The 24,749-nt window shown below is 45.5% G+C and overlaps 1 protein-coding gene across 2 annotated transcripts; it reads right to left on the bottom strand.

Moving 5' to 3' along the window:
• Window positions 1–411: 411 nt before the first annotated feature.
• PARK7 (Parkinsonism associated deglycase) lies at window positions 412–24,647 on the bottom strand. 2 transcript variants are annotated; one of them, XM_030805804.1, is made up of 7 exons: window positions 24,565–24,647; window positions 23,462–23,574; window positions 20,570–20,671; window positions 16,591–16,650; window positions 14,700–14,769; window positions 7,913–7,999; window positions 412–805 (listed from the first exon to the last, which is right to left on the bottom strand). In XM_030805804.1, the coding sequence occupies exons 2-7, from the start codon at window positions 23,549–23,551 to the stop codon at window positions 645–647; spliced, it is 570 nt and encodes a 189-aa protein (XP_030661664.1). In that variant the 5' UTR covers window positions 23,552–23,574; window positions 24,565–24,647; the 3' UTR covers window positions 412–644. The 2 variants fall into 2 exon arrangements, with proteins under 2 accessions (XP_030661664.1, XP_030661663.1); XM_030805803.1 differs by having other exon boundaries at window positions 24,514–24,637.
• Between the last annotated feature and the right edge of the window lie 102 nt (window positions 24,648–24,749).

Genomic DNA, 24,749 nt, shown 5'->3' with positions numbered 1-24,749 from the left:
TGATCCTCTCACGTCAGGCTCCTAAGTAGCTGGGACTACAGGTGCATGCCACCATGCCTGGCTAATTTTTGTATTTTTTTTGTAGATGGAGACTTGCTATGTTGCCCAGGCTGGTCTTGAACTCCTGGCCTCAAGCAATCCTCCTGGCTCGGCTTCCTAAAGTGCTGGGATTACAGGCATGAGCCACCAAACACAGCCCTCATTGGTATTTTTTAATAGCACATTAAAAACACACAGCTAATAAGCAGAGAAAATCACAAGCCTCTTAAATTCTGCTTGTATGCCTTTCCTCCTTGCTGTGTAAAATGTTCTTTTATTTCAGTGCTATATGGACAGTTAAGAGCTGCAAATGAAGGTGATATGGAATTTAATTTCACAAAATAAATGACAGACAAAACAAGAAACAATCAGTAGTTTGCTAAATGCCCTGTTTATTCTGCAAACAAGGCTTAGAAATGTATAGACACAATTTGTAGGCTGAGAAATCTCTGTGTAGTTGTGACTTCACAACTATACTTCCGCAAAAGCAGTAATGACAGCGGCTTCTGAACACATTAACCTACCACTGTTTTGTTTAGAGCGAACACAGTGAGAATGGATTCCTAACGGCCTGTTTCTCTAAGTGATCGTCACAGTTCGCTGCTCTAGTCTTTAAGAACAAGTGGAGCCTTCACTTGAGCCGCCACCTCCTTGCCGTTCAGGGCTTCAACAATTGCAAGCGCAAACTCGAAGCTGGTCCCAGGCCCCCGGCTTGTAAGAATCAGGCCGTCCTTTTCCACACGATTCTCAGAGTAGGTGTAATGACCTGCAAAGTAGAAACAGAAAAGGTGACATCCCAATAGGCTATGTGACAAGAAAGACGATTACTTACCAATTAAATTCACTATTACAGCATATAAACCCAACACTGTAGCTAACCATTCAAAAACATTTACTAGGCACTCCAAGCTCTTAGAAGCCCCCTACAAAAGTATTTTTAAAACTGTACAGAGCAAAGGGTGAGAGAAACCACTGTTAGACTGAAACACATATGTGTAAGTTAAATGTAGCTAAGACTTTAAGTGTTGGGGGAGATGTCAGTGAATGACAGTTACTCACATCACTATTTTACAACAAAGCTCAAGTGTCAATTCTGAAGTGCCGGGGAAGGGTGAAGGGATGCAGCAGCGCCGAAGGCAGAAGCCACCCCGATCAACATGTGGCAGCACGCACACCCTCTGATGCCTCAAAAACAACCACAGCACAACATAATGGAGGCGGGTATGCATGTGAGTGTGCGTGTGCAGGTAGAAACCACATTCACTCTCAAGGACTACTTTCCTTCTGCATCCCCGCACCCCCAGGCCCGCCGGTTGGCTATTTCTTGGCAAAAATATCAAAACTGGGACTCTTGAGCATGGATGCCCTGAGCTCTGCCCCTCCACAGCAGGTAGTCACCAGCCTCTCCACTGCACACAGAGCCTAACCTCCCTCCCCACACCCTTCCCTATCACTCTCCCACCTGGAGCTTCCCTTACTGAATACAACAGGTTCTCTTCTGCTCCAGGAAGAGCTCAAGGGCTGCTCCCTCCACCCAGAGACCAGCTCTTCCCAGTTCCTTGCTCCTTCAGTTTCAGCATCAACAAAAACCCCTCAGAGAGGGTATCTGTGACGACCCCCACCTCTCTATATTAGGTTCCTCTGTTGAGTCTATCACCGCATCCTATTTACTGCCCTCCCAGCATTGATACAATCTATCACAATCTATAAACATTTCATTTCCTTGTTTATTGTTTACTCTTTAAAAAGCTGGGTCTTCATCAGTCCCTGTCTGGCCAATGATATCCATGGCACACAGGAGGCACCCCTGAAGTGTGAGGTCAAAAGCACCAAACACCATTCTTCACTCGATCTCCTTTCTCCCCTGTCCCCTGCTTTAAAGAGGAAGGATCTCTGCATGATTACAGCTCTCTCTTCCAGCTGTGCACCCCTTCAATCCATGCCCAGCACCCAAAAGCTAACTCTCCAGAGTGCGAAGCAGGGCATAGCCAGTTCCCCATGGAAAGCCCTTGCCAACTCTCTCCAGCATCTGAAGGTCACACTGAACTCCATGTCACGGGGCCTGGAGCCCTCTGCGGTCTGGCCTTTGCACAGAGACTGGGCTGGGACCAGAAGGGAGATGGAAAGTAACCTGCTGTCTGGGTAGAAGCTGGTGGTGCCTGCACTACACTGGTGACAGTGATCCAGAGGAAATGGAGGTTTGCAATGAAGGCCTAGGTGAGGAGGCTTCAAGGATGACTCCGAGCTGCCTGTCCCAGGTGACTGGATGATGGCGACACCACTCAGTGATGTGGGGACACAGAACAGATTTAGCGGAGGGGGAAGTGACAAAGCTCCTCTGTAACTCCTGCTCTATCCTGATGCACCGGCTGTGTAGGCAGGCGGGTGGCTCTGGCCACCACAGCTCGGTGCAGACCTGAGAACACCTGGAGGGCACAGCTTTCTCTTCTTCCTTCTTCTGTTCCCAGTGCCAGGCACTAAGGAGGAGCTTAGGAAACGTCCGTTCAATGAACATGCAGAAAAATTCATCCGAAAACCTCCCTTCAAACAGAAGCAGGAGTGCTTCTGCTGTATTAATGAGCTTCTGAAACCACACAGTCAGTGTTCATTTCTTTTCCAAGGAGATTAACAATGGCTATAGGAACTTGTCTTACTGTCATTAGAAACCAAGCCACCGCTGGTCAAAGGCAGTGAGTTATCTCAATTGATCGTTCACAGGCAGTTACTCCTTGTTCTACTCTTTCTCCTCTTCTCACTACTGTGCTTGACTAATCTAAAAAATTTAAAAAATCAGGTCACCCACCAAAATCAATGAATAGAGTACATTAAAAATTTCCAATTTAACTACTGGAGAGAAAAAGAGGATCCCTAGTTTGAGGGGAAAATGTTTATCATAATCTGACCTCATTTACTGATGGTTAAACCAGGCCAAGACCATTTCAAATGCTAACCTAGAAACTGGCTGGGCTAGGTCTTCCAGAGCGACGGTGAGATGCACAACTGAGAGTGGGACAACGCGAGGCACAACTGTAAATGGTTCACTGAACAGTATCTTTGTGGCTAAAACAGTGCAAACAGGGCTTAAACTGGTTAAATATGCTTAAAGGTTCTACGGTTCTTGTCAGACTTTTAACCAGGAAAAGCAAAAGGTTTAAGGTTACCAACTGCCTCCACCTAGTGGCGAAGACAGAACATGCCCATCAGCGCCAGGAAGGCACTGTGCGAACTTGAGGCTGGGATTGTGACCCTATAGCGAATTCAGATTTTACATTTCCCGTTCCAACCAGTAGAAGGCATTGATTTTTATTTATTTTTTTAAACCAGACTCCAAGTCTTAAAGTCTCTTCAGAGAAAAAGCAATGGGAAGCTGGACACGGTGGCTCATGCCTGTAATTCCAACACTCTGGGACGCCAAGGCAGGTGGATCACCTGAGGTCAGGATTTCAAGACCAGCCTGACCAACATGGTGAAACCCTGTCTCTACTAAAAAAAAAACAAACAAAAAAAAACAAAACAAAAAGCAAAAATTAGCTGGGCCTGGAGGCCAGTACCTGTAATCCCAGCTACTCAGGAGACTGAGACAGGAGAATCACTTGAACCCGGGAGGCGGAGGTTGCAGTGAGCCGAGATGCGTCACTGCACTTCAGCCTGGGTGAGAGAGCAAGACTCCGTCTCAAAAAAAAAAGGGGGGGGGGGCAGGCACGGTGGCTCATGCCTGTAATCCCAGCACACGGGGAGGCCGAGGAGGGCAGATCACAAGGTCAGGAGATCAAGACCATCCTGGCTAACACAGTGAAACCCCGTCTCTACTAAAAACACAAAAAATAAGCCAGGCGTGGTGGCGGGTGCCTGTAGTCCCAGCTACTTGGGAGGCTGAGGCAGGAGAATGGCGTGAACCTGGGAGGCAGAGCTTGCAGTGAGCGCAGATCACGCCACTGCACTCCAGCAAGCGAGCCTCTGTCTCAAAAAAAAAAAAAAGACAATGGGAGGGCTCAGGACACAGGTTAGCAACGACAAGCCTGAGGGCCGAGGCCAGGTTGCTGCCTGTTTTTGCAAATGCAGCTTCACTGGCACAAAGCCACCCTGCGTGTTTAGCACTGTCTGCAACTATTGTGGAGCTGCAACAGTTGAGTAGCTGCCAGAGAGCTGAAGTCCCAGAAAGCCTGCAGTATTTACCACCTGGCCTTTGGGGAGCAGTCAGTCGACCCCTGAGCAGAGTTCTGGGTTCAAATCCCAGGTCTGCCATTTAGTGGCTGTCTGACCTCTCAGAGCTTCACTTTTTGGTAAAATGAGAATGACACCAACCTAGCAAACAAACAGTACTCAGCACTGGTGGCATGCAGTGGCGTTACAGAGGCTAGGTGAGGGCAGTCTTTTCAACAACAATCCTGAAGCAGGTTTATCCTCAGGCAACGGATGAGGAAACAGGCTCCGAGAAACTAAGGAAACTTCTCACAGTGAGTGGGGAAGCTGAGGGCCACCCCACAACGCCAGGCTCCAGAGACCCTGCTCTTCAGTGCTCAGGTATGGGACCAAGCATGCGGATGCCATCAAACAGTGGACAAATGAGAAACGGAATCACACATTACAGTTATAACCGACTTATTCTAAAATCGGAGAAATTAAAAGATTATGGGGACTGGGGCTGGTAGCACATACCTGTAATTCCAGCACTTTGGGAGGCCAAGGTGGGAGGGTCATTTGAGCCCAGGAGTTTAAGTACCGCCTGGGCAACATAGTGAGACCCTGAATCTATCAAAAAAAAAAAAAGAAAAAGAAAAAAGAAAAAAGACTATGGCCATGAGATGGGATTGCTTATCTGAGGAGAAACTGTCACACTGATCTTTCAAGTTCACTTGCAGCCCTACCTCTCGAAGTGTCCTGAAGGGGTAGACATTTCAAGTATCCATTTCTTATAATAGAGGTTACTGACTAAATCCAACACCTGGTAACTTAAATGTGTGTGGGAGCCTTTTGCTACCACAGAGCAGGAGAGGGGCAGGAAGGCAAAACTGGATGCAAGGCAGCGGGCTGGGTTTGAGCTCTGGCCTCAGTCTCTCCTTGTTTGTGAAGCCAGGATGATGCCACCTGGCTTGCTGGGCACTGGGGACCAGGAAGCTCCACCAAGGTAACGTAGGGGAACGTGCTTTGTAAACTCCGAGTGTGAGCATCAACAATCTGATTTTTTTCTATGCCTGACCAACCTCAATGTTTCTGAGGCACTAAAGGAAAACAGATGCAACAGGCACACCTTCAGGTAGTGCAGGAGTGCGCTCCGCTTGAGTCTTCCCTCTGAAGACATCACAAAAGAAGCCCAGTTCCGTTCTTTCCATTTCTTTCAACCCTCTAAAATCCCTCCATGAACTTAAATTCCTAAATTTAAAATGCCCAGAAACCAGAGACTTTTATTAAAAAGTACCAATTTTTTTTTTTTTTTTTTTTTTTGAGACGGAGTCTCACTCTGTTGCCCAGGCTGGAGTGCAGTGGCACGATCTCGGCTCACTGCAAGCTCCACCTCCCAGGTTCACGCCGTTCTCCTGCCTCAGCCTCCTGAGTAGCTGGGACTACAGGCACCCGCCACCACGCCCAGCTATTTTTTTTAGTATATTTAGTAGAGACGGGGTTTCACCGTGTTAGCCAGGATGGTCTCGATCTCCTGACCTCGTGATCCACCCCCGTCGGCCTCCCCAAGTGCTGGGATTACAGGCATGAGCCACCGCGCCCAGCAAAAAGTACCAATTTTCAAACAGCTAGTTTTAATGATAACATAGTATCTTTCTAGCAACTAAAATAAAACCATGAGCGGGGCACAGTGGCTCACATTTGTAATCCTAGTACTTTGGGAGCCCAAGCCAGAAGGATCGCTTGAGGCCAGGAGTTCAAGACCAGACTGTGCAATATAGTTAGACCCTGTCTCTACAAAAAAATTTTAAAATTAGCCAAGTGTGGTGGCTCACACCCATAGTTCCAGGTACTCGGGAGGCTGAGGTGAGAGGATTGCCTGATCCCAAGAGGTGGAAGTTACAATGAACTGAAATCATGCCATTGCACTCCTGCCTGGGTGACAAAGCAAGCCTCTGTCTCAAATACATTAAATAAACAAACCATGGATTTTCAGGAAAACACTGCTCTGGATCAAATGTAACTGTATGTAGAATGTACAACAGCAATACAGAACCCTCATGTAAACTGTGGACTCTGGATGATGATGTGTCAATGTGGGTGCAGATTCTAGTGCAGGATGTTGATAGTAGGGGAGGCTATGCATGGCCAGGGGCAGGGGAGTGGGGAGTGGGGAGTGGGTGAAGGTAGACGGGAATTTGGCTGTGAACCTAAAACTGCTCTAAAAAAATAAAGTTTAGTAATTAAAAAACATGCAGTATAATGAAAAGTGCATCACTTTTAAAAGGGAGCTCAGATATGCTCACAACGGCATTCAAGGATGTTCATTACAGCATGGTTTACAAGGGCAAAAGCAGAAAACCACCTTCATGCCTGCCCCCAGGAGAAGGTTACATACAGCATGGCACATTCCAACACTGGACTAGCAGCTGTACTTAACAAGGATGAAACAAATCTAAATCTACATGTGCTGTTAAAAGATAACATAAGATATAACGTTAAGTTAAAAAAAGCAAGCTGCAGAACAATACATTTAGTAGATCTCATTTTAGTTAAAATAAAAAGGATAGTGAGTATGTGATAGATAAAATTCTATAGGTACACAAGAAACTTTTTTTTTCTTTTTTTTTTTTTGGATAGGGTCTTGCTTTGTCCTCCAGGCTGGAGTGCAGTGGCGAGATCACAGCTCACCAGAGCTTTGACCTCCCAGGCTTAAAGCAATCATCCCACCTCAGCCTCCCGAGCAGCTGCAACTATCAGTGTGCATCACCATGCCTGGCTAATGTTTTTTGTATTTTTAGTAGAGATGGAGTTTAACCATGTTGCTCAGGCTGGTCTCGAACTCCTGGGCTCAAGCAATCCACCCTCCTCAGCCTCCCAAAGTACTGGGATTACAAGCGGACGCCACTGTGCCCAGTCTACAAGAAACTTACGGTGGCACACGCCTGTAATCCCAGCTACTCGGGAGGCTGAGGCAGGAGAATCCCTTGAACCCGGGAGGCGGAGGTTGCAGTGAGCCGAGATCACGCCACTGCATTCCAGCCCGGGCAACAGAGTGAGAGACTCCATCTCAAAAAAAAAACAAAAAACCAAAAAAAAAAACAAACCACAAGCATATGGGCCGGGCGTGGTGGCTAACACCTGTAATCCCAGCACTCTGGGAGGCTGAGGCAGGCAGATCATGAGGTCAAGAGTTCGAGGCTGGGCGCGGTGGCTCACGCCTGTAATCCCAGCACTTTTGGAGGCTGAGGAGGGTGGATCACGAGGTCAGGAGTTCAAGACCAGCATGACCAACATGGAGAAACCCTGTCTCTACCAAAAAAATACAAAAATTAGCCAGGCGTGGTGGAACACACCTGTGATTCCAGCTACTCAGGAGGCTGAGGCAGAAGAATCACTTGAACCCGGGAGGCGGAAGCCTGCAGTGAGCACAGAACGCACCACTGCACTCCAGCCTGGGCAACAGAGCAAGACTCTGTCTTAAAAAAAAAAAAAAAAAAAAAGTTTGAGACCAGCCTGACCAATATGGTGAAACTCCATCTCTACAAAAATAAAAAAATTAGCTGGGCATGATGGCATGCGCCTGTAATCCCAGCTACTCAGGAGGCTGAGACAGGAGAATTGCTTGAACCCGGGAGGCGGAGGTTGCAGTGAGCCAAGATCGTGCCACTGCACTCCAGCCTGGGCAATGGAGTGAGACTCCATCTCAAAAAACAAACAAACAAGCAAACAAAAACAAGCATATACTTACCTCCATTCATCATTTTGTCTTTAGCAAGAGGGTGTGTTGTAACTTTACTTCCAAAACCTATTTCATGAGCCAACAGAGCAGTAGGACCTAAAAATAAAAATAAAAAGATCTAAGTGCGGATATAGAAAACCCTATGTTTAAAAAATCGCAATAGTGCCTGGCACGGTGGCTCATGCCTGTAATCCCAGCAACTGGGGAGGCCTAGGTAGAAAAATTGCTTGAGCCCAGGAATTCAACATCAGCCTGGGCAACACAGACCCCTTCTCTAACAACAACAAAAACTGCAACAGCAAAGTATTCTTCAAAATCAAGAGGCTCTTACCAAACATACAGCTACGATTCTGAAATGAAACACTTCCTAGTATGAGAGATAAAGTATGTTTATAACAAACGATTTGCTGAGCACATCTGGCAAAAGCACAGAAACTCAAAATACTTCAATAACCATTTAGTCAAGAAGATTTACCTTGATACCAGCACAGCATACACAGATAAACAAAATGCGCGCACCTCTCTCACCTTCCCCACCCCCAGCACAGGGACCACATATACCAGGAGTCCAAAGAAGGGGGAGGATCACTGGGGCGGGCTCAACTTCTTACCTCACTCTTAGTAAAAGGAAAGATTTAGTTACATGCTAAAGGCAACTGGTACTCTCTGAACTTCTGGATTTTATTGCTCTTTTGTAATTTTATTTTCTACTTGAAAATCAGAAATTAGGCCGGGCGCAGTGGCTCATGCCTGTAATCCCAGCACTTTGGGAGGCCAAGGCGGGTGGATCATGAGGTCAAGAGATCAAGACCATCCTGGCTAACACGGTGAAACCCTGTCTCTACTAAAAATACAAAAAATTGGCTGTGCGTGGTGGCGGGCGCCTGTAGTCCCAGCTACTCAGGAGGCTGAAGCAGGAGAATGGCGTGAACCCGGGAGGCAGAGCTTTCAGTGAGCCAAGATCACGCCACTGCACTCCAGCCTGTGCAACAGAGTGAGACTCTGTCTCAAAATAAATAAAATGGGAAATTAACACTCATTCATCCACCTATCCATCCAGGTATACCAGGTGGTAGGATTAAAATGGACAGCACACTGTCCCTGAAGGAGATAGCCTGTGAAGTGCCTGGAAGCGTGAAATATAAAGGCACTAGCATCACTTTACGAAAGCTACTTAAGCAAAGAACCACATGGAAGTGTCAGTTAATGAAGTCTTTCCAAATTGGCAGGTCCTAACTTGAGATTTTTATTTAAATGTATTCACTGAAAATGGCCAACTTCAGGGAGGGTCACAAGCATATTGCGTATGTAATGGTCCTAAAAAAGGATGAAAAACAAAGATTTTGTATACCTTTGTTACTTCATCTTAAAGCTTTTTACAAAGTATTCATTCTACCTTTTTTCTCTAAGCCACACATAGAAAAATTCTTTCTAAGGCCTCACATGACACTTAGAAGGATATGTTTCAGAACAGCACCTTGATCTTGGAAACACTTAGGGTGCCCTGGATGGCTAAGATCCTATGGCACAGTTTGTACACTTTTAGTGTCAGCAAACCTGAGGTCTTGGTCTTACTGACCTTTCATTTTTCAACAAGATTCCAAGGAAGGAGTTATATAATATACCCACAAGCTACTCAGACCATAGCTGTTACAAACAGGAAGATCACACAAATACTACCTAATTACATAAGCTTTCTGCCTAATATCAGGTGTCAGTTTCAGACCAAGTCCTGATTTACAGCTCTTAAAAGCCTCAAATGTCTCTTCTCCACGTTATTTTTACACACAAGACAGCTATGTATGGTAGCAAATTTTAAAAGTCTGTAAGAATTGAATAATTATCAATTTTTATTTGAATGGATTTATAAATTGCTTTTAATTTTTATTTGGTAAGAATTTAAGAAGAAATTCCTACGTCATCTTTGTATTTTAAAGTAAACTTTAATAGATGATCGTACAGTGAGGAAAGTGATCGGTGAGTGAGAATTTTTAGGCTGCTCCCTTCAAGGTCGTAATAAAATCACTGCTACGATGTGAATAAATTTATGTTATAGTTGGATGCAGGAATTTACTAATGCCTTTCTTACTTACCATGGTAAGCTCATAATTACTGCTTTCTGGGGTGTCAGAACTCTATTTGGAATACTGGCGAAGAGATATTTCACTCTCCTAGGACCTGGGATTCTGATGGATGAAAACGCTCTGTACTCTGCACTATACTGCACCACATCCCCTTCTGCAGCCAACAGCGCCACCCTGTAGTGACTTGCAAAATGACCACCTCTGCCAACTCCCCAGCTACTCCAAGGTGGCCAAGACCTTGCTTCCAGAGGCCTTATTCCTAGACCTGGGCATCTCAGCTGACAACTGTCCACTCCTCCAACTCCACACTTCCTCCCCCTCCCCCACTCAAAGTAAATATCATTTAATTTTCTTCTCAACATAGACTCCCTTCCAATGTGCGTTCCTCATTCACTCAATATTAAGGACTAGGCTAATATTCTTTGTGTGTTCAAAATGTTTCCAATTCCTAACTGCAACACTTCAGAATAATCTTGGCTGGGTGCGGTGGCTCACGCCTGTAATCCCAGCACTTTGGGAGGCCAAGGTGGGCGGATCACGAGATCAGGAGTTCGAGACCAGCCTGGCCAACAAGGTGAAACCCTGTCTCTACTAAAAATACAAAAATTAGCTGGGCATGGTGGCAGGCGCCTGTAATTCTAGCTACTCGGGAGCCTGAGGCAGGAGAATCGCTTGAACCTGGGAGGTGGAGGTTGCAGTGAGCCAAAATTGCACCACTGCACTCCAGCTTGGGCAACAAGAGCAAAACTCCCGTCTCAAAAAAAAAAAAAAAAAAATCTTATTTTTCTGTTTGCCAATTTAAAAGATCCAAATCTCTTCCATCACTCCTCTGTTCCATTCCCATAACCCTCATCTCAATTAGCTCAGCTCATCATCACATTTTTTCCTATTTTTTGTGTAGTGCCCACAACAGTGGTACAGGATATTCAATGGTATAAACACAATGCTAGCGTGTTTTCTATTTTTACTGTTTTTTATATAATTTTTTTTTTTTTTTTTTTGAGACGGAGTCTCGCACTGTCGCCCAGGCTGGAGCGTAGTGGCGCGATCTCAGCTCACTGCAAGCTCTGCCTCCCGGGTTCACGCCACTTTCCCGCCTCAGCCTCCCGAGTAGCTGGGACTACAGGCACCTGCCACCACGCCTGGCTAATTTTTTGTATTTTTAGGAGAGACAGCGTTTCACCGTGTTAGCCAGGATGGTCTCGATCTCCTGACCTCGTGATCTGCACGCCTCAGCCTCCCAAAGTGCTGGGATTACAGGTGTGAGCCACCACCCTTGGCCTATTTTTACTTTTTTTTTTTTTAAGAGACAGAGTCTTGCTCTGTCATTTAGGCTCAAGTGCAGTGGTGTGATTATCACATCTCAGTGTAACCTCAAATTCCTGGGCTCAAAGTGATCCTCCCACCTCAGCCTCCTGAGTAGCTGGGGCTACAGGTGTGCACCACCACACCAGGCTGATTTTTTAAAATATTTTTTTGTAGAGGTGGGAGGTCTCACTATGTTGCCCAGGCTGGTCTTGAACTCCTGGGTTCAAGTGATCCTCCCACCTCAGTCTCCCAAAGTGCTAGGATTACAGCTATGAGCCACCACAGCCAGCCTGTTTATTTTTTAATGTTGATTTAAAGTACTATAAGGCCCATGCTTCTTAGCATGGCATTCCATCTAGCCTCAGCACAAAACCGTGAACCAAATGTGGTTGATTTTTTTTTTTTTTTTGGAAACGAAGACACACTCTGTCACTCAGGCTGGAGTGCAGTGGCATGATCTTGGCTCACTGCAACCTCCGCCTCCTGGGTTCAAGCGATTCTCCTGCCTCAGCCTCCCAAGTAGCTAGGATGACAGGCATGCGCCACCATGCCCTGCTAATTTTTGTTATTTTTATTATTTTATTTTATTTATTTTTTGAGACGGAGTTTTGCTCTTGTTGCCCAGGCTGGAGTGCAATGGCGCAATCTTGGCTCACTGCAGCCTCCACTTCCCAGGTTCAAGCGATTCTCCTGCCTCAGCCTCTCGGGCAGCTGGGATTACAGGCATACGCCACCATGCCTGGCTAATTTTGTATTTTTAGTAGAGACAGGGTTTCGACATGTTGGCCAGGCTTGTCTCGAACTCCTGACCTCAGGTGATCCACCCACCTCAGCCTCCCAAAGTGCTGGGATTACAGGTGTGAGCCACTGCGCCTGGCCATGGCTGATCATTTTGCTACTTTTGTGGCACAAGACAAACTGACATGCAGTTTTTACTTTCAGCAGAATCATAAGGAAACAAACTCAGCCCAAACTCTTTCTTCCTTTGGTCAAAGCATCTAGGACTGAGGCTTGCTTCACAGCAGCAGAGCCAATGAAAACCAAACTCAAGGACCTGTGACTTTCTCTCCAAAGAGGGGAGCAGCTGCTTGGGCTGCAGTGACTGCAGTGCCCTTTGGCAGAGATAATTACCTGAGCCTCAGGGCAGGTCAAAAGGCTAGTGGTGACTCTTGTAGTAAGCCCACGTACAAGACCTGCCAGGGTGGTTGACCTCTGTGGTTCTTCCCAGCCCCTAATGCCATGGTTCTCAAACATTTAGGTCTTGGAATCCCTTTAGCTTTTATGTGGGTTATATCTATGAACATCTGCCATATTAAAAATTATTACTTTTTTTTGAGACAGTCTTGCTCTGTAACCCAGGATGGAGTGCAGTGGCGTGATCTCGGCTCACCACAACCTCCGCCGCCCGGGTTCAATAGATTCTCCTGCCTCAGCCTTCTGAGTAGCTGGGATTACAGGCATGCATCACCATGCCCAGCTAACTGCCCAGCTAACTTCTGTATTTTTAGTAGAGACGGGGTTTCACCATGTTGGCCAGGCTGGTTTCGAACTCCTGACCTCAAGTGATCCTCCCACCTCAGCCTCCCGAGTAGCTGGGATTACAGGCGTGCACCACCATGCCCAGCTAACTTTTGTATTTTTAGTAGAAACGAGATTTCACCATGTTTGCCAGGCTGGTTTTGAACTCCTGACCTCAAACGATCTGCCCACCTCGGCTTCCCAAAGTGCTGAGATTACAGGCATGCGCCACTGTGCCTGGCCAATTACTTTTAATGGCAAAAACCACAATTACTTTTACACCAACCTAATAAAACTGGGAAATTTTTAAAACACAATAATAGATGCTCAAATGATGGTATCATCCTACTCTGATGTCACTCCTGAAAGACTGCGAAGAAAAAAGGCAAACATCATTTTGTTTGAAAGACATGGTCTCACTCTGTTGCCCAGGCTGGAGTGCAATCATAGCTCACTGCAGCCTCTAACTCTCGCCTTCAAGCGATCCTCCCATCTCAGCCTCCTGAGTAGCTGGGACTACAGGCATGCAGTACTGTGCTCGGCTAATTTTTTGTTTGTCTGTTGAGATGGGGTCTGGCTATGTTGCCAAGGTTAGTCTCAAACTCCTGGCTTTCAAGAGATCCTTTTTCCTTGGCCTCCCAAAGTGCTGGGATTACAGGCATGAGCCACCACACCTGGCCCCTCAGTAGTATCTGCTTTGACCTTGCAAGTGCACCAAAAGAACATTGAGAACCACTGATCGAATGTATCAAGTCCCCAGGACCTCTGGCCCGTAACTTCTTTTGAAAAGCCTACTGTATTGAACAAAATAGCAACAGCAACGTTTTGATGTTGATGTTCTCCAAACCATCCATTCATTCATTTGTTTATTCATTCACTCTTCTGACAAATATTTATTTATTTTATTTTATTTTTTTGAGACGAAGTCTCGCTCATGTCCCCCAGGCTGGAGTGCAATGGCGTGATCTCGGCTCACTGCAACTTCCGCCTCCCGGGTTCAAGCGATTCTCCTGCCTTAGCCTCCCGAGTAGCTGGGATTACAGGCACCCGCCACCACGCCTGGCTAATTTTTGTATTTTTAGTAGAGATGGGGTTTCACCATGGTGGCCAGGCTGGTCTCGAACTCCTGACCTCAGGTGATCCTCCCGCCTCAGCCTCCCAAAGTGCTGGGATTACAGGCGTGAGCCACTGTGCTCAGCCCTGACAAATATTTAATGAAGACCTACACAACAAGGAAGGTGCTGGCAAAAATTACAGCATGGGAAAAAACCAAGATGGCAGAACATCATCTGATATGAAAGCAACAAGAACGGATCTTAAAATGGTTATGAGAAAATAAAATATTACTAAGGTACAAAGACAAGAGGACATCTGTGAAGCACCAAATGTCCTTGTTCTCAATTATGTGGCAGATAATACGGTGCCCAAGATCACTCAGTACTGAGACAATCAGAAACGCCCAAGAAGCCAGCGGAAAGCACCACGGGGCTTCTGAATCTGCAGGGCAAGCACAGGGCAGAGCTGCTGTGTTGATGTTTGATGGATTTTGCTGATTGTGTGCAGGCACAAAGACTTTCTGGCACAGAGGCTTGCTGTAACAAGCTGTTTACTGAATTCCAGAGGGCCTTATTTTCCTCCGAGGTCAACCAAACACGGAAAACACTAAGTTTCACAGCATGTAGACCAAAGGCATGGAGAGGCAGAAAACAGAACAATTGTCCTCATCTCTGAAATGACACCAACTTCATGCCACCCAAACTAAATACACCAACACAGATGCCCTGCATGCTTTATGAAGGGGAAGAGCTATTTGGAATCAAACCATCGAATGAAAGGCTACCCCACCCACCAGTGATGCTGCAACACAGGCTGCCCCTGCATGTCACCTGCACAGATGGCGGCTATCAGGCCCTTCCGGTTTTCCTGCTCCTTCAGTATCTCCTTCACAGCAGCAGACTAGTGAAAAGAAAACCAAAAATACATCAAGTTATCATTAAGCCACTAACCAATCACTCACTAGGAAACTTTGGAAAAATTTGATTTTAGTTTAAACCACAAGCTCTCTGACCTATTTTCCAACAATATTTCTAAATCATTGGTATAAAAATGATCAAAATGTGTCTATATTATATTCTTAAACCCAAGCAAGGCATTTCTCGTAAGAGAAACGCATTCTTCCACATTTAAAGATCAGAAGAAGCAATTTGACCCTTGCCATTTTGTACTCCAGGGAGAAAGAAACAGGAGAAAGGGAATGTGGTGTTTTGGGTGTTTTCAGATGGCAGAGAGAGGAACAGAATCTAGCAGGAAAAGATCTCTCGTGTCTGACACAACCCACTTCTTGAGTGCTACTGGCAGCCCCAACTCTGCCTGCTGGTGTGCCCCTCACCCTGGCCTCTGACTCCTCGCATATGAGTTAAAATGAGGAACAATGGTCTCTGCTGATGGCATTTGTCATTCCTGCTGGCAGCCCTAGCCCCGCAGCCTCCCCCAGTTAAGACTTTGAATAGACAATTTGCCCTTCCCAAAACACAAAATCTGATCATTCTTCTCCTGGTGGAAAAAAACTACATCATCTTACTTTGGACTGTATTCATCGACATCTGTTCATAACGGTTCCACCAATTCAGCTTACTTCCATGGCAAAAATTTATTTATTTATTTATTTTTTTTCTGATAAGACAGGTTCTTGCTTTGTTGCCCAGGCTAGAATGCAGTGGTGCATTCACAGCTCACTGCAGCCTCAAACCCCTGGCCTCAAGCCATCCTCCCACCATAGCCTCCCGAGTAGCTGGGACTACAAGTGTGCACCACCGTGCCCAGCTAATTAAAAGAAAATTTTTTGTAGAGATGGGGTCTCGATGTGTTACTTAGGCTGGTCTCAAACTCTTGGCCTCAAGCAATCCTCCTGCCTCAGCCTCCCAAACCACTAGGATTACAGGCGTTGAGCCACTGCACCTGACCTCCATAGAAAATATTAAAAATGTTTTCTTGAGGCCGGGCGTGGTGGCTCACGCCTGTAATTCCAGCACTTTGGGAGGCCGAGGTGGGCGGATCACGAGGTCAGGAGTTTGAGACCAGACTGGCCAACATGGTGAAACCCCGTCTCTAATAAAAATACAAAAATTAGCAGGGCATGGTGGTGCATACCTGCAATCCTAGCTACTCAGAGGCTGAGGGCAGGAGAACTGCTTGAATCCAGGAGGCAGAGATTGCAGTGAGCCGAGATAGTGCCACTGCACTCCAGCCTGGGCGACAGAGGAAGACTCTGTCTCAAAAAAAGAAAAAAAAAAAAATGTTTGAGTTAATGCTACAACACCATTTTGTTAATTTTAGTTGTTTTTTTTTTTTTTTTTTTTTGAGATGGAGTCTCGCTCTGTCGCCTAGGCTGGAGTGCAGTGGCGCAATCTTGGCTCACTGCAAGCTCCGCCTCCCAGGTTCACACCATTCTCCTGCCTCAGCCTCTCCGAGTAGCTGGGACTACAGGCGCCCGCCACCATGCCTGGCTAATTTTTTTTTTGTATTTTTAGTAGAGACGGGGTTTCACCGTGGTCTCGATCTCCTGACCTTGTGATCCGCCCGCCTCGGCCTCCCAAAGTGCTGGGATTACAAGCGTGAGCCACCGCGCCTGGCCAGTTGTTTCTATTTTTTTTTTCACAGCCTCTTCTCTGAAATATCTGAATAATAACAAAATGAACAGAATACAAGCAGATGCTGAAATTCTTTAGTTTTTTTCCCTCCCCGGCTTTACTGAGGTATAATTGAGTAGATTTTTACCTCAGATAAATTCTGTGCACCCAGATTACCTCCTGGTAGAACCACCACATCATATGGTCCCTGTAACAGTTTAAAACATAAAGAAAACAAAAACATTTCATTTCAACCGTGCATTAAAGTGACAGTCCAATAATACTTTCCTATTTTAAATGTGGGAAGTACAGGAGATAGCCTAACTATCTGCCAATAGAACAGTTAAATAAATTAAGGTGTATCCACACGATGGAATGGTGTTTTAACTAGCAAAAAATGCAGAAAACCTGTATGTAGTGACATGCAAGGATGTCCACGCTGCAGAGTAGCAGGGGTAGTATAATCTCCTTCCTGTAAAAGATTAGGATATATGTATTTGTGTGTAGATATATGCGTGTATGTGTACAATCACCACAAGCACCCCCACCCCACATATTGTGTATACAGGTAGTCACAGACAAAAGAAGACACTCTAGTTGCTAATGGGAGTAGTGTGGGATGGGGCAGAGGGAGAATGAGAACAGGACACTTAACATTTTGACTTTATATGTGTCTATATTGTTTGAATTATTGTTCAACAAGAATGTACATGAGCAACTTAAAAAATTAATAGAAAAACAGGCTGGGCACAGTGGCTCATGTCTGTAATCCCAGCACTTTGGGAGGCCGAGGCAGGCAGATTACCAGAGCTCAAGAGTTCAAGACCAGCCTGGCCAACATGGCAAAACCCCCGTTTCTACTAAAAATACAAAAATTAGCTGGGCGTGGTGGTGCACACCTGTAGTCCCATCTACTTGGGGGGTTGAGGCAGGAGAATCGCTTGAACCTAGGAAGCGGAGGCTGCAGTGAGCTGAGGCTGCGCCACTGCACTCTAGCCTGGGTGACAGAGCAAGACTCTGTCTAAAAAAATAAATAAATAAAATACAGAAACAAATTTTAAGTAAAAGGCACAAAAAAATTTTTCTTAACTTTATGAAAAACGTAATGGGGGGAGAATTTTAGTACCCCCTCAAAAAAATCCTAGAAATCTAATTAATTTCAAACTTTCTGAAATTACAAAATGGAAACTGTTTTAACAATACTTTAGGACTTTTTATTTATTTATTTTTCTTTTCCTTTTTTTTTTTTTTTTTTTGAGACAGAGTCTTGCTCTGTCGCCCAGGCTAGAGTGCAGTGATCTCGGCTCACTGCAACCTCCGTCTCCCGGATTCAAGCCATTCTCCTGCCTCAGCCTCCCAAGCAACTGGGATGACAGGTACCCACCATCGTGTCCGGCTAATTTGTGTATTTTTAGTAAAGACGGGGTTTCACCATCTTGACCAGGCTGGTCTCAAACTCCTGACCTCGTGATACACCCGTCTCGGCCTCCCAAAGTGCTGGGATTACAGGTGTGAACCACTGTGCCCGGCCAACAATACTTTAGGACTTTAAAAAGTGGTTAAAAAAAATCTAGTCATTAAACAAATTACAAAATAAAAATGTATTATGTATTTAGTGCAACCTATAAAATTTTTTTAGAGACAGGGCCTCACTCTGTCACCCAGGCTAGAGTGCAGTGGTGCAATCATGGCTCACTACAGCCTTGAACTCCTGTGCTGAAGCAACTCTCCCACTTCAGCCTCCCCAGGAGCTAGGACTACAGGCATGCACCACCACAGCCAGCTAATTTTTTTTATTTTTGTAGAGATGGGGTCTCGCTACATTGCCCAGGCTAGTCTCAAAACTCCTGGGCTCAAGTAATCCTCCTGCCTCAGCCTCACAAAGTGCTAGGATTTCAGGTGTGAACCACTGTGGCTGGCTTAGAATCACTTTTAAGACCATAAACATCCTACTGTTGATTCAAAACCAAGCAAAGCTCAAAACTCAAAAGAAAATGTGTATAGAATTTATTTTATTCCTTTTAGAATCTGCACTGAAAAATAAAAACACACAAAAGGTAACCACTTCCCCAAAAAACTAAAGTAAACAGAATTACCATATGGTCCAGCAATCCCACTACTGGGCATGTATCCAATGGAAAGGAAATCAGTATACTGAAAAGACACCTGCACTCCCTTGTTAACTACACCAATAGTCACACTAGCCAAGATATGAAATCAACCTAGGTCCAACAACAGATGAATGCATAAAGAAAATGTGGCATTTATACACAATGGAATACTATCCAGCCATAAAAAAGAATGAAATCTTGTCATTTGTGGCTACAAGAATGGAACTAGAGGACATTATATTAAGTGAAAGAAGCCAGGAACAGCAAATTAAACACTCCATGTTCTGACTCATATGTGAAAGCTAAAAACAATTTGATCACATAGAAGTACAATGTAGGACAGAGAATATCAGAGGCTGGGGAGGATAGGGGAAAGTGGGGATAGGGAGAGATTTGTTAGAAGATACAAAATTATAGCTAGATAGGAGGAATAGGTTCTGGTGTTCTATACCCCCATAGGATGACTACAGTTAACAATCATATATAGTTTCAAATAGCTAGGAGGATATTGAACGTTCCCAACACAGAAATGTTTGAGATGATGGATATGCTAATTACTCTGATCCGATCACTATATATTATGCATGGAAACATCACATATCCCATGAATATGTACACTTATTATCTGTCGATTGAAAATAAAGGTAACCACTGTTTTAAAATGCCCAGACATCATATGACAAAAACACAAACAGAGACGAAAAAAAGTATTATTATTATTTTTGAGACAGGGTCTCGCTCTGTCACCCAGGCTGAAGGGCAATGGCACAATCATAGTTCGCTGCAGTCTCAAATTCCTGGGCTCAAGCAATCGTCTAGGCTCAAGTGATCCTCTTGCCTCAGCCTCTTGAGTAGCTAGAACTGAAGGCATGCACCACCACGCCCGGCTTTTACAAATTTTTAATTTAAAGAGAAAGGTCTCGCTATGTTGCCCAGGCGGCTCTCAAACTCCTGGCCCCAAGTGATCCGCCCAATTTGGCCTTCTAAAGTGCTGGGATTACAGGTGAGCCACTGCACTTGGCCTGGAATACTTACTTCTGCTTGTCATTTTTGTTTCAACGTATCATATGTAAATACCAACAATCTAACTTTCTACAATCCAGTAATGAAAAATCTGAACTTATTAGAAAGGATTAAACTTTTTCCTATGTATCTGAGGACAGCTCGGCCCAGGGAACCGCACTCCAGGTTCCTCAGCAGTGCACAACCAGCCATCTGTGAGCCGACTCTGCCTCCTTTCCCGCTATGACCCTGCTGTCAGAGGGTACAGTCCACACTCCTGTCACCCTGACCCCATGACGGAGTGTGCAAAAGCGCCTGTGGGGGAGCATGTTTCTGAGGAAAGGGATGCTAGCTTCCAAAAGTGTCCATCGTCCTTAAAGGTAAGAGCCATAATTCTAAAGATACTGAAAAAAGAACACAACTAAAGTGGAACTCTAGAAGTATCTTTAGAAAAAATAATGGCCGGGCATGGCACGTGCCTGTAGTCCCAGCTACTTGGGGGGTTGAAGTGGGAGGATTGCTTGAACCTGGGAGGTTGAGGCTGCAGTGAGCTGTGACTGCACCACTGGACTCCAGCCTAGGGGAGAGAGTGGGACCATTCCTCTAAAAAAAAAAAAAAATAATGATAATAATAATAAATGGAAAATGTGGCAGTTGATTTACATCAGGTAAAAATGTGTAACAGGAGGCAAGGATGCCTGTGTAAGCCAGAAAAATACTGATGGGAAAACAATGCAGCCATCCATCTAAGCACCAACCCACCCATCTGGCCACACATCCAACCGGCCACCTACCCACCCAGCCACCCACTTACTGAGCACATTCTGTATCAAGCAATTGCCACATTCTACGGATACAGAATAGAAAGACAAAGTCCTTACCCTCTTAATCTGTCAGGGGAAGACATTCAGGCAAAATAATTTTCTAAAATGTGTCTGTGCTAACAACAGTCTTAGACATTTCAAGAAACAAAGAAGACTTTTGAAGGAATAACTCCATGTATGGATTACAAACCTCTTTTTTTGCATCTTCAAGACTGGCATCAGGACAAATGACCACATCACGGCTACACTGTACTGGGTCTTTTCCAGCCAGACCTGCAACGGTGACCTTAATCTACGAGAAAGACGTTATCATATTTAAGAACACTGAAACATAAATTCAGAGTAACGCTGTCTTAAAAAAAAAAAAAAAAAAGAGATGAGGTCTCACCCTGTCACCCGGGCTAGAGGGCAGTGACACAATCATAGCTCACTGCAGCCTCCAGTTTCTGGGCTCAAATGATCCTCCTGCTTCAGCCTCCCAAGTAGCTGGGATTACAGACATGAGCCACCACACCCAGCTAGAGTAACATTTACACAGCTGCCCTGTGTTTGAAAGTAACATGACAGGAAATACTGCACCACAACTATACCAAATTTAAGCTAATACATTGGCTAAATATATTTAATAACTAAGTCTGCCCTGGTTTGCCCGGGACAGACCCTACTTATAGCTGCTGCCCTGTACTCTGTGTGACTGGAACACCCTTTCTCCCACAAATGTTCTGGTTTGGGTGACCAGTTATATGATCATACTATTAATAACTCATCTTGCAAGTTTACTGTTGCCATTTAAACCTCATGGTATTTTTGTAAAATAGAAATGCAAGTCCAAACAATGAAATACTGCTTTATCTTTCAAAAATTTTTAAAGTCAACAATACCAAGAGCTGGCACTGGGAAAGTGCAAATTTTCCTACACTGCTGGTGGGACTAAAAACTGGGACACTGGAGAGCAACTTGGCAAAACCTAGTCATGCTGACTACGGGCTGTCCTTCGGCCTAGTAATTCTACTTTTAGATATGTAACCTGGAAAAATTTCCACACATTTGCACAAGGAAATCTACACAAGAATACTTATTACAGAATTGTAATGCTGTAATTAGAGGAATGGGTAGATTGTGGCATTCAGTGCAACACCAAGCAGCAATTTTAAATGAATAAACTGAATCGACATGTATCTCCATTCCTGAGAACCAGAGGAGTATAGGGTTAAGAGACTCTGGGGCCAGGCTGCCTGGGTCTGAGCTCTGGCTTTTATACTTATTATGTGACGTGGATACATTATTTATGTCTCTGTGTCTCAGTTTCTTCAACCATAAAATAAGGATATCTAACTCACAGGGTTGTTGTGAGGTTTATCAGCACTTAGAATGACGCCTGGCACAGAGTTAGTTCTACTTCACTGTTCACTACTGTTAGAGAGAGATAATATATAAACACGCAGAATGAGAACCACGGTCAAACGCTACCTTAAAGACATGCATGGGGGCGGGTGCGGTAGCTCACGCCTGTAATCACAGCACTTTGGGAGGCCGAGGTGGGTGGATCATGAGGTCAAGAGTTCAAGACCGTAGGCCGGGCGCGGTGGCTCACACCTGTAATCCCCGCACTTTGGGAGGCCGAGGCGGGCGGATCACGAGGTCAGGAGATCGAGACCATCCTAGCTAACACAGTGAAACCCCGTCTCTACTAAAAATACAAAAAATTAGCCAGGCGAGGTGGCGGGCGCCTGTAGTCCCAGCTACTCGGGAGGTTGAGGCAGGAGAATGGCGTGAACCCCGGGGGGCGGAGCCTGCAGTGAGCCAAGATCGCGCCACTGCACTCCAGCCTGGGCGACAGCCAGACTCTGCCTCAAAAAAAAAAAAAAAAAAAAAAAAAAAAAAAGAGTTCAAGACCAGCCTGGCCAAGATGGTGAAACCCCATCTACTAAAAATACAGAAAATTAGCCAGGCATGGTGGCACGCACCTGTAATCCCAGCTACTTGGGAGGCTGAGGCAGAGAACTGCTTGAACCCAGCAGGCAGAGGTTGCAGTGAGCTGAGGTCACACCACCGCACTCCAGCCTGGGCAACAGAGCAAGACTCTGTCTCAAAAAAAAAAAAAAAAAAAAAAAAAGACACGCATGCATGGATACACAAGAGCACGAGGATAGCAGTTATCTTTAAGGAAGAAAGAAGGGGCATAGGATTGGAGAAATTTACAAAGGGGGTTGCAAATGTATTTCTTTGAAGCATTTGCTCTTTAAGAAATGAGTCTGAGGGGCTGGGCATGGTGGCTCACGCCTGTAATCCCAGCACTGTAAAAGGCTGAGGCTGGCGGGTCACTTGAAGCCAGGAGTTCGAGACCAACCTGGCCAACATAGTGAAACCCCATCTGTACTAAAAATACAAAAATTAGCCGAGCATGGTGGCAGACACCTGTAATCCCAGCTACTCAAGAGGCTGAGGCAGGAGAATATCTTGAACCTGGGAGGTAGAGGTTGCAGTGAGCAGAGATCACATCACTGCACTCCAGGCTGGGCGACACAGAGAGACACCATCTCAAAAAAAAAAAAAAAAAAAAAAAGAAAAGAAAAAAGAAATGGGTCTAAGGACAGTGCAGTAGCTCATGCCTGTAGTCCTAACACTTTGAGAGGCCTGAGGCAGGTGGACAACTTGAGCTCAGGAGTTGGAGAGCAGCCTGGGCAACATGGCAAAACCCCGTCTCTACAAAACATACAAAAATTAGCCAGGTGTGGTGGCATGCATCTGTAGTCCCAGCTACTTCGGAGGCTGAGGTGGGAAGATGGTTTGAGTCCAGGAGGCAGAGGCTGAAATGAGCCGAGATCCTGCCATCGCACTCCAGCCTGGACGACAGAGCTCAAAACGAAAGAGAAATGGGTCTGAAGGAAATATGGCAAGACATTATCAAGCGTTAAATGTGGGCAGTGGATCAACAGGTATTTATTCTTATGTAATCTCTGAAATTTTGTGTATATTTGAAATATTTCATAAAGCACTTTGAATATTATTTTATTCAAAATGATTTAAAAAACCACAAACATTTAAAACAGGAATGGCTAAACATCGATGTGGGACTTACCCCAGCTCGCCTCATGACATCTACAGGGATGACCGTCTCCATTTCCTCTGCTCCTTTAGCCAGGATGACCAGAGCTCTTTTGGAAGCCATTTTTATGTTATACGTTTAAAAGGCTTAAAAAAAAAAAAAGATTTCAAAAAACTTTCACTGCAACCCTGAGATACCCCAAAATTTAAAGTTTAGGAGCATTTTCAAGCAGAGTAAGTACTTCCTAGGGAAACGGTTTTCAAAGACAACTGAATACGAAAAAAGCAGCAGTTTAGTTATCTTAACGTTGATTTGTATAGTAGTTTTAATTGCTCTGAGATGAAAACATAATGAGGGTGCTCAAAGGTGTAGTATTGCTTAGATTTTCTTCTACCACGTTCTCTTAAATCCAACTTTAATAATATGTTGCAAATGGGGTTTTTTAAAATACAAGTACGTGGGTCTCCTGCATTTCACACAATGCGGGGAGACAGTCTTTTTTGAAGCACTGTTTCAGAGAAACGACTAAACTGAATTTCATGGGCAAAAATTTAAATGTGGTCTTTCGCAATTAACCTGTAATTTTTTGGAGGGGATTTTGTTTTCTTAGTTATAACTGTACTAAAAAATTTTGTGTGTGTGGGTCAACAGTGTTAAATGTCTGAACACTTTTTTTAATGACTGAGAAAGATGGAAATCCCCTCACTGAAGTCAACCCAACTACATTCTGTCTCTCCGTGCGGAGTTCTCACTGCCAACGACAGTGAGGTTCCGAATTTTTTTTAGCCTATTTAGAGGTTATCTGGAGGTTTTACTGTCCACGCAAAACAGAGTTTAATAAAACGGTTAGCCAGTTCCATGCCGGCGAGAGGTTAGGCAGAAGATTCTGGACGCTTCAGCGTTGCCACCACACTGGCGGTCAGTCAAATCCAACGCCAGCGACCGGGCCCGACTGGGAAGCCGGAGGCGAGGGCGGCCCCGACCCAGGCCCCGCGCCCATTGTGGGCTAGAGGGACACCGTCCAGCGCCCCCAAGCCGCCCAGCGCCACGGCCCACACATGCGCCGCGCCCCCGCTGGCCCTGACCTGCACCTCGCGCCTCTTCCTGCGGACGCGGCGCCCCGGCCCGTAGGGGACCACTCACCAGGCTGAAGGCGAACGCACGCCAGCACGCACGCGCGGCTTCCGGCCTCCCTCAGCCCCACACTGCGCAGACTCACGCCGCCCTGGCATCACGCTGCGTCACGTCCGGCCGAGCCTACATCGGACTGAGGCGGGGGTGGGGCCGGGGAGTTTCTAGTTGGACAGCCCTGGGTGAGGCG

Source organism: Nomascus leucogenys, chromosome 24, assembly GCF_006542625.1.
Source record: "Nomascus leucogenys isolate Asia chromosome 24, Asia_NLE_v1, whole genome shotgun sequence".
NCBI lineage: Eukaryota > Metazoa > Chordata > Mammalia > Primates > Hylobatidae > Nomascus > Nomascus leucogenys.
The sequence above is the reverse complement of the archived record's forward strand: the minus strand, read 5'-3'. Positions and strand labels throughout refer to the sequence as shown.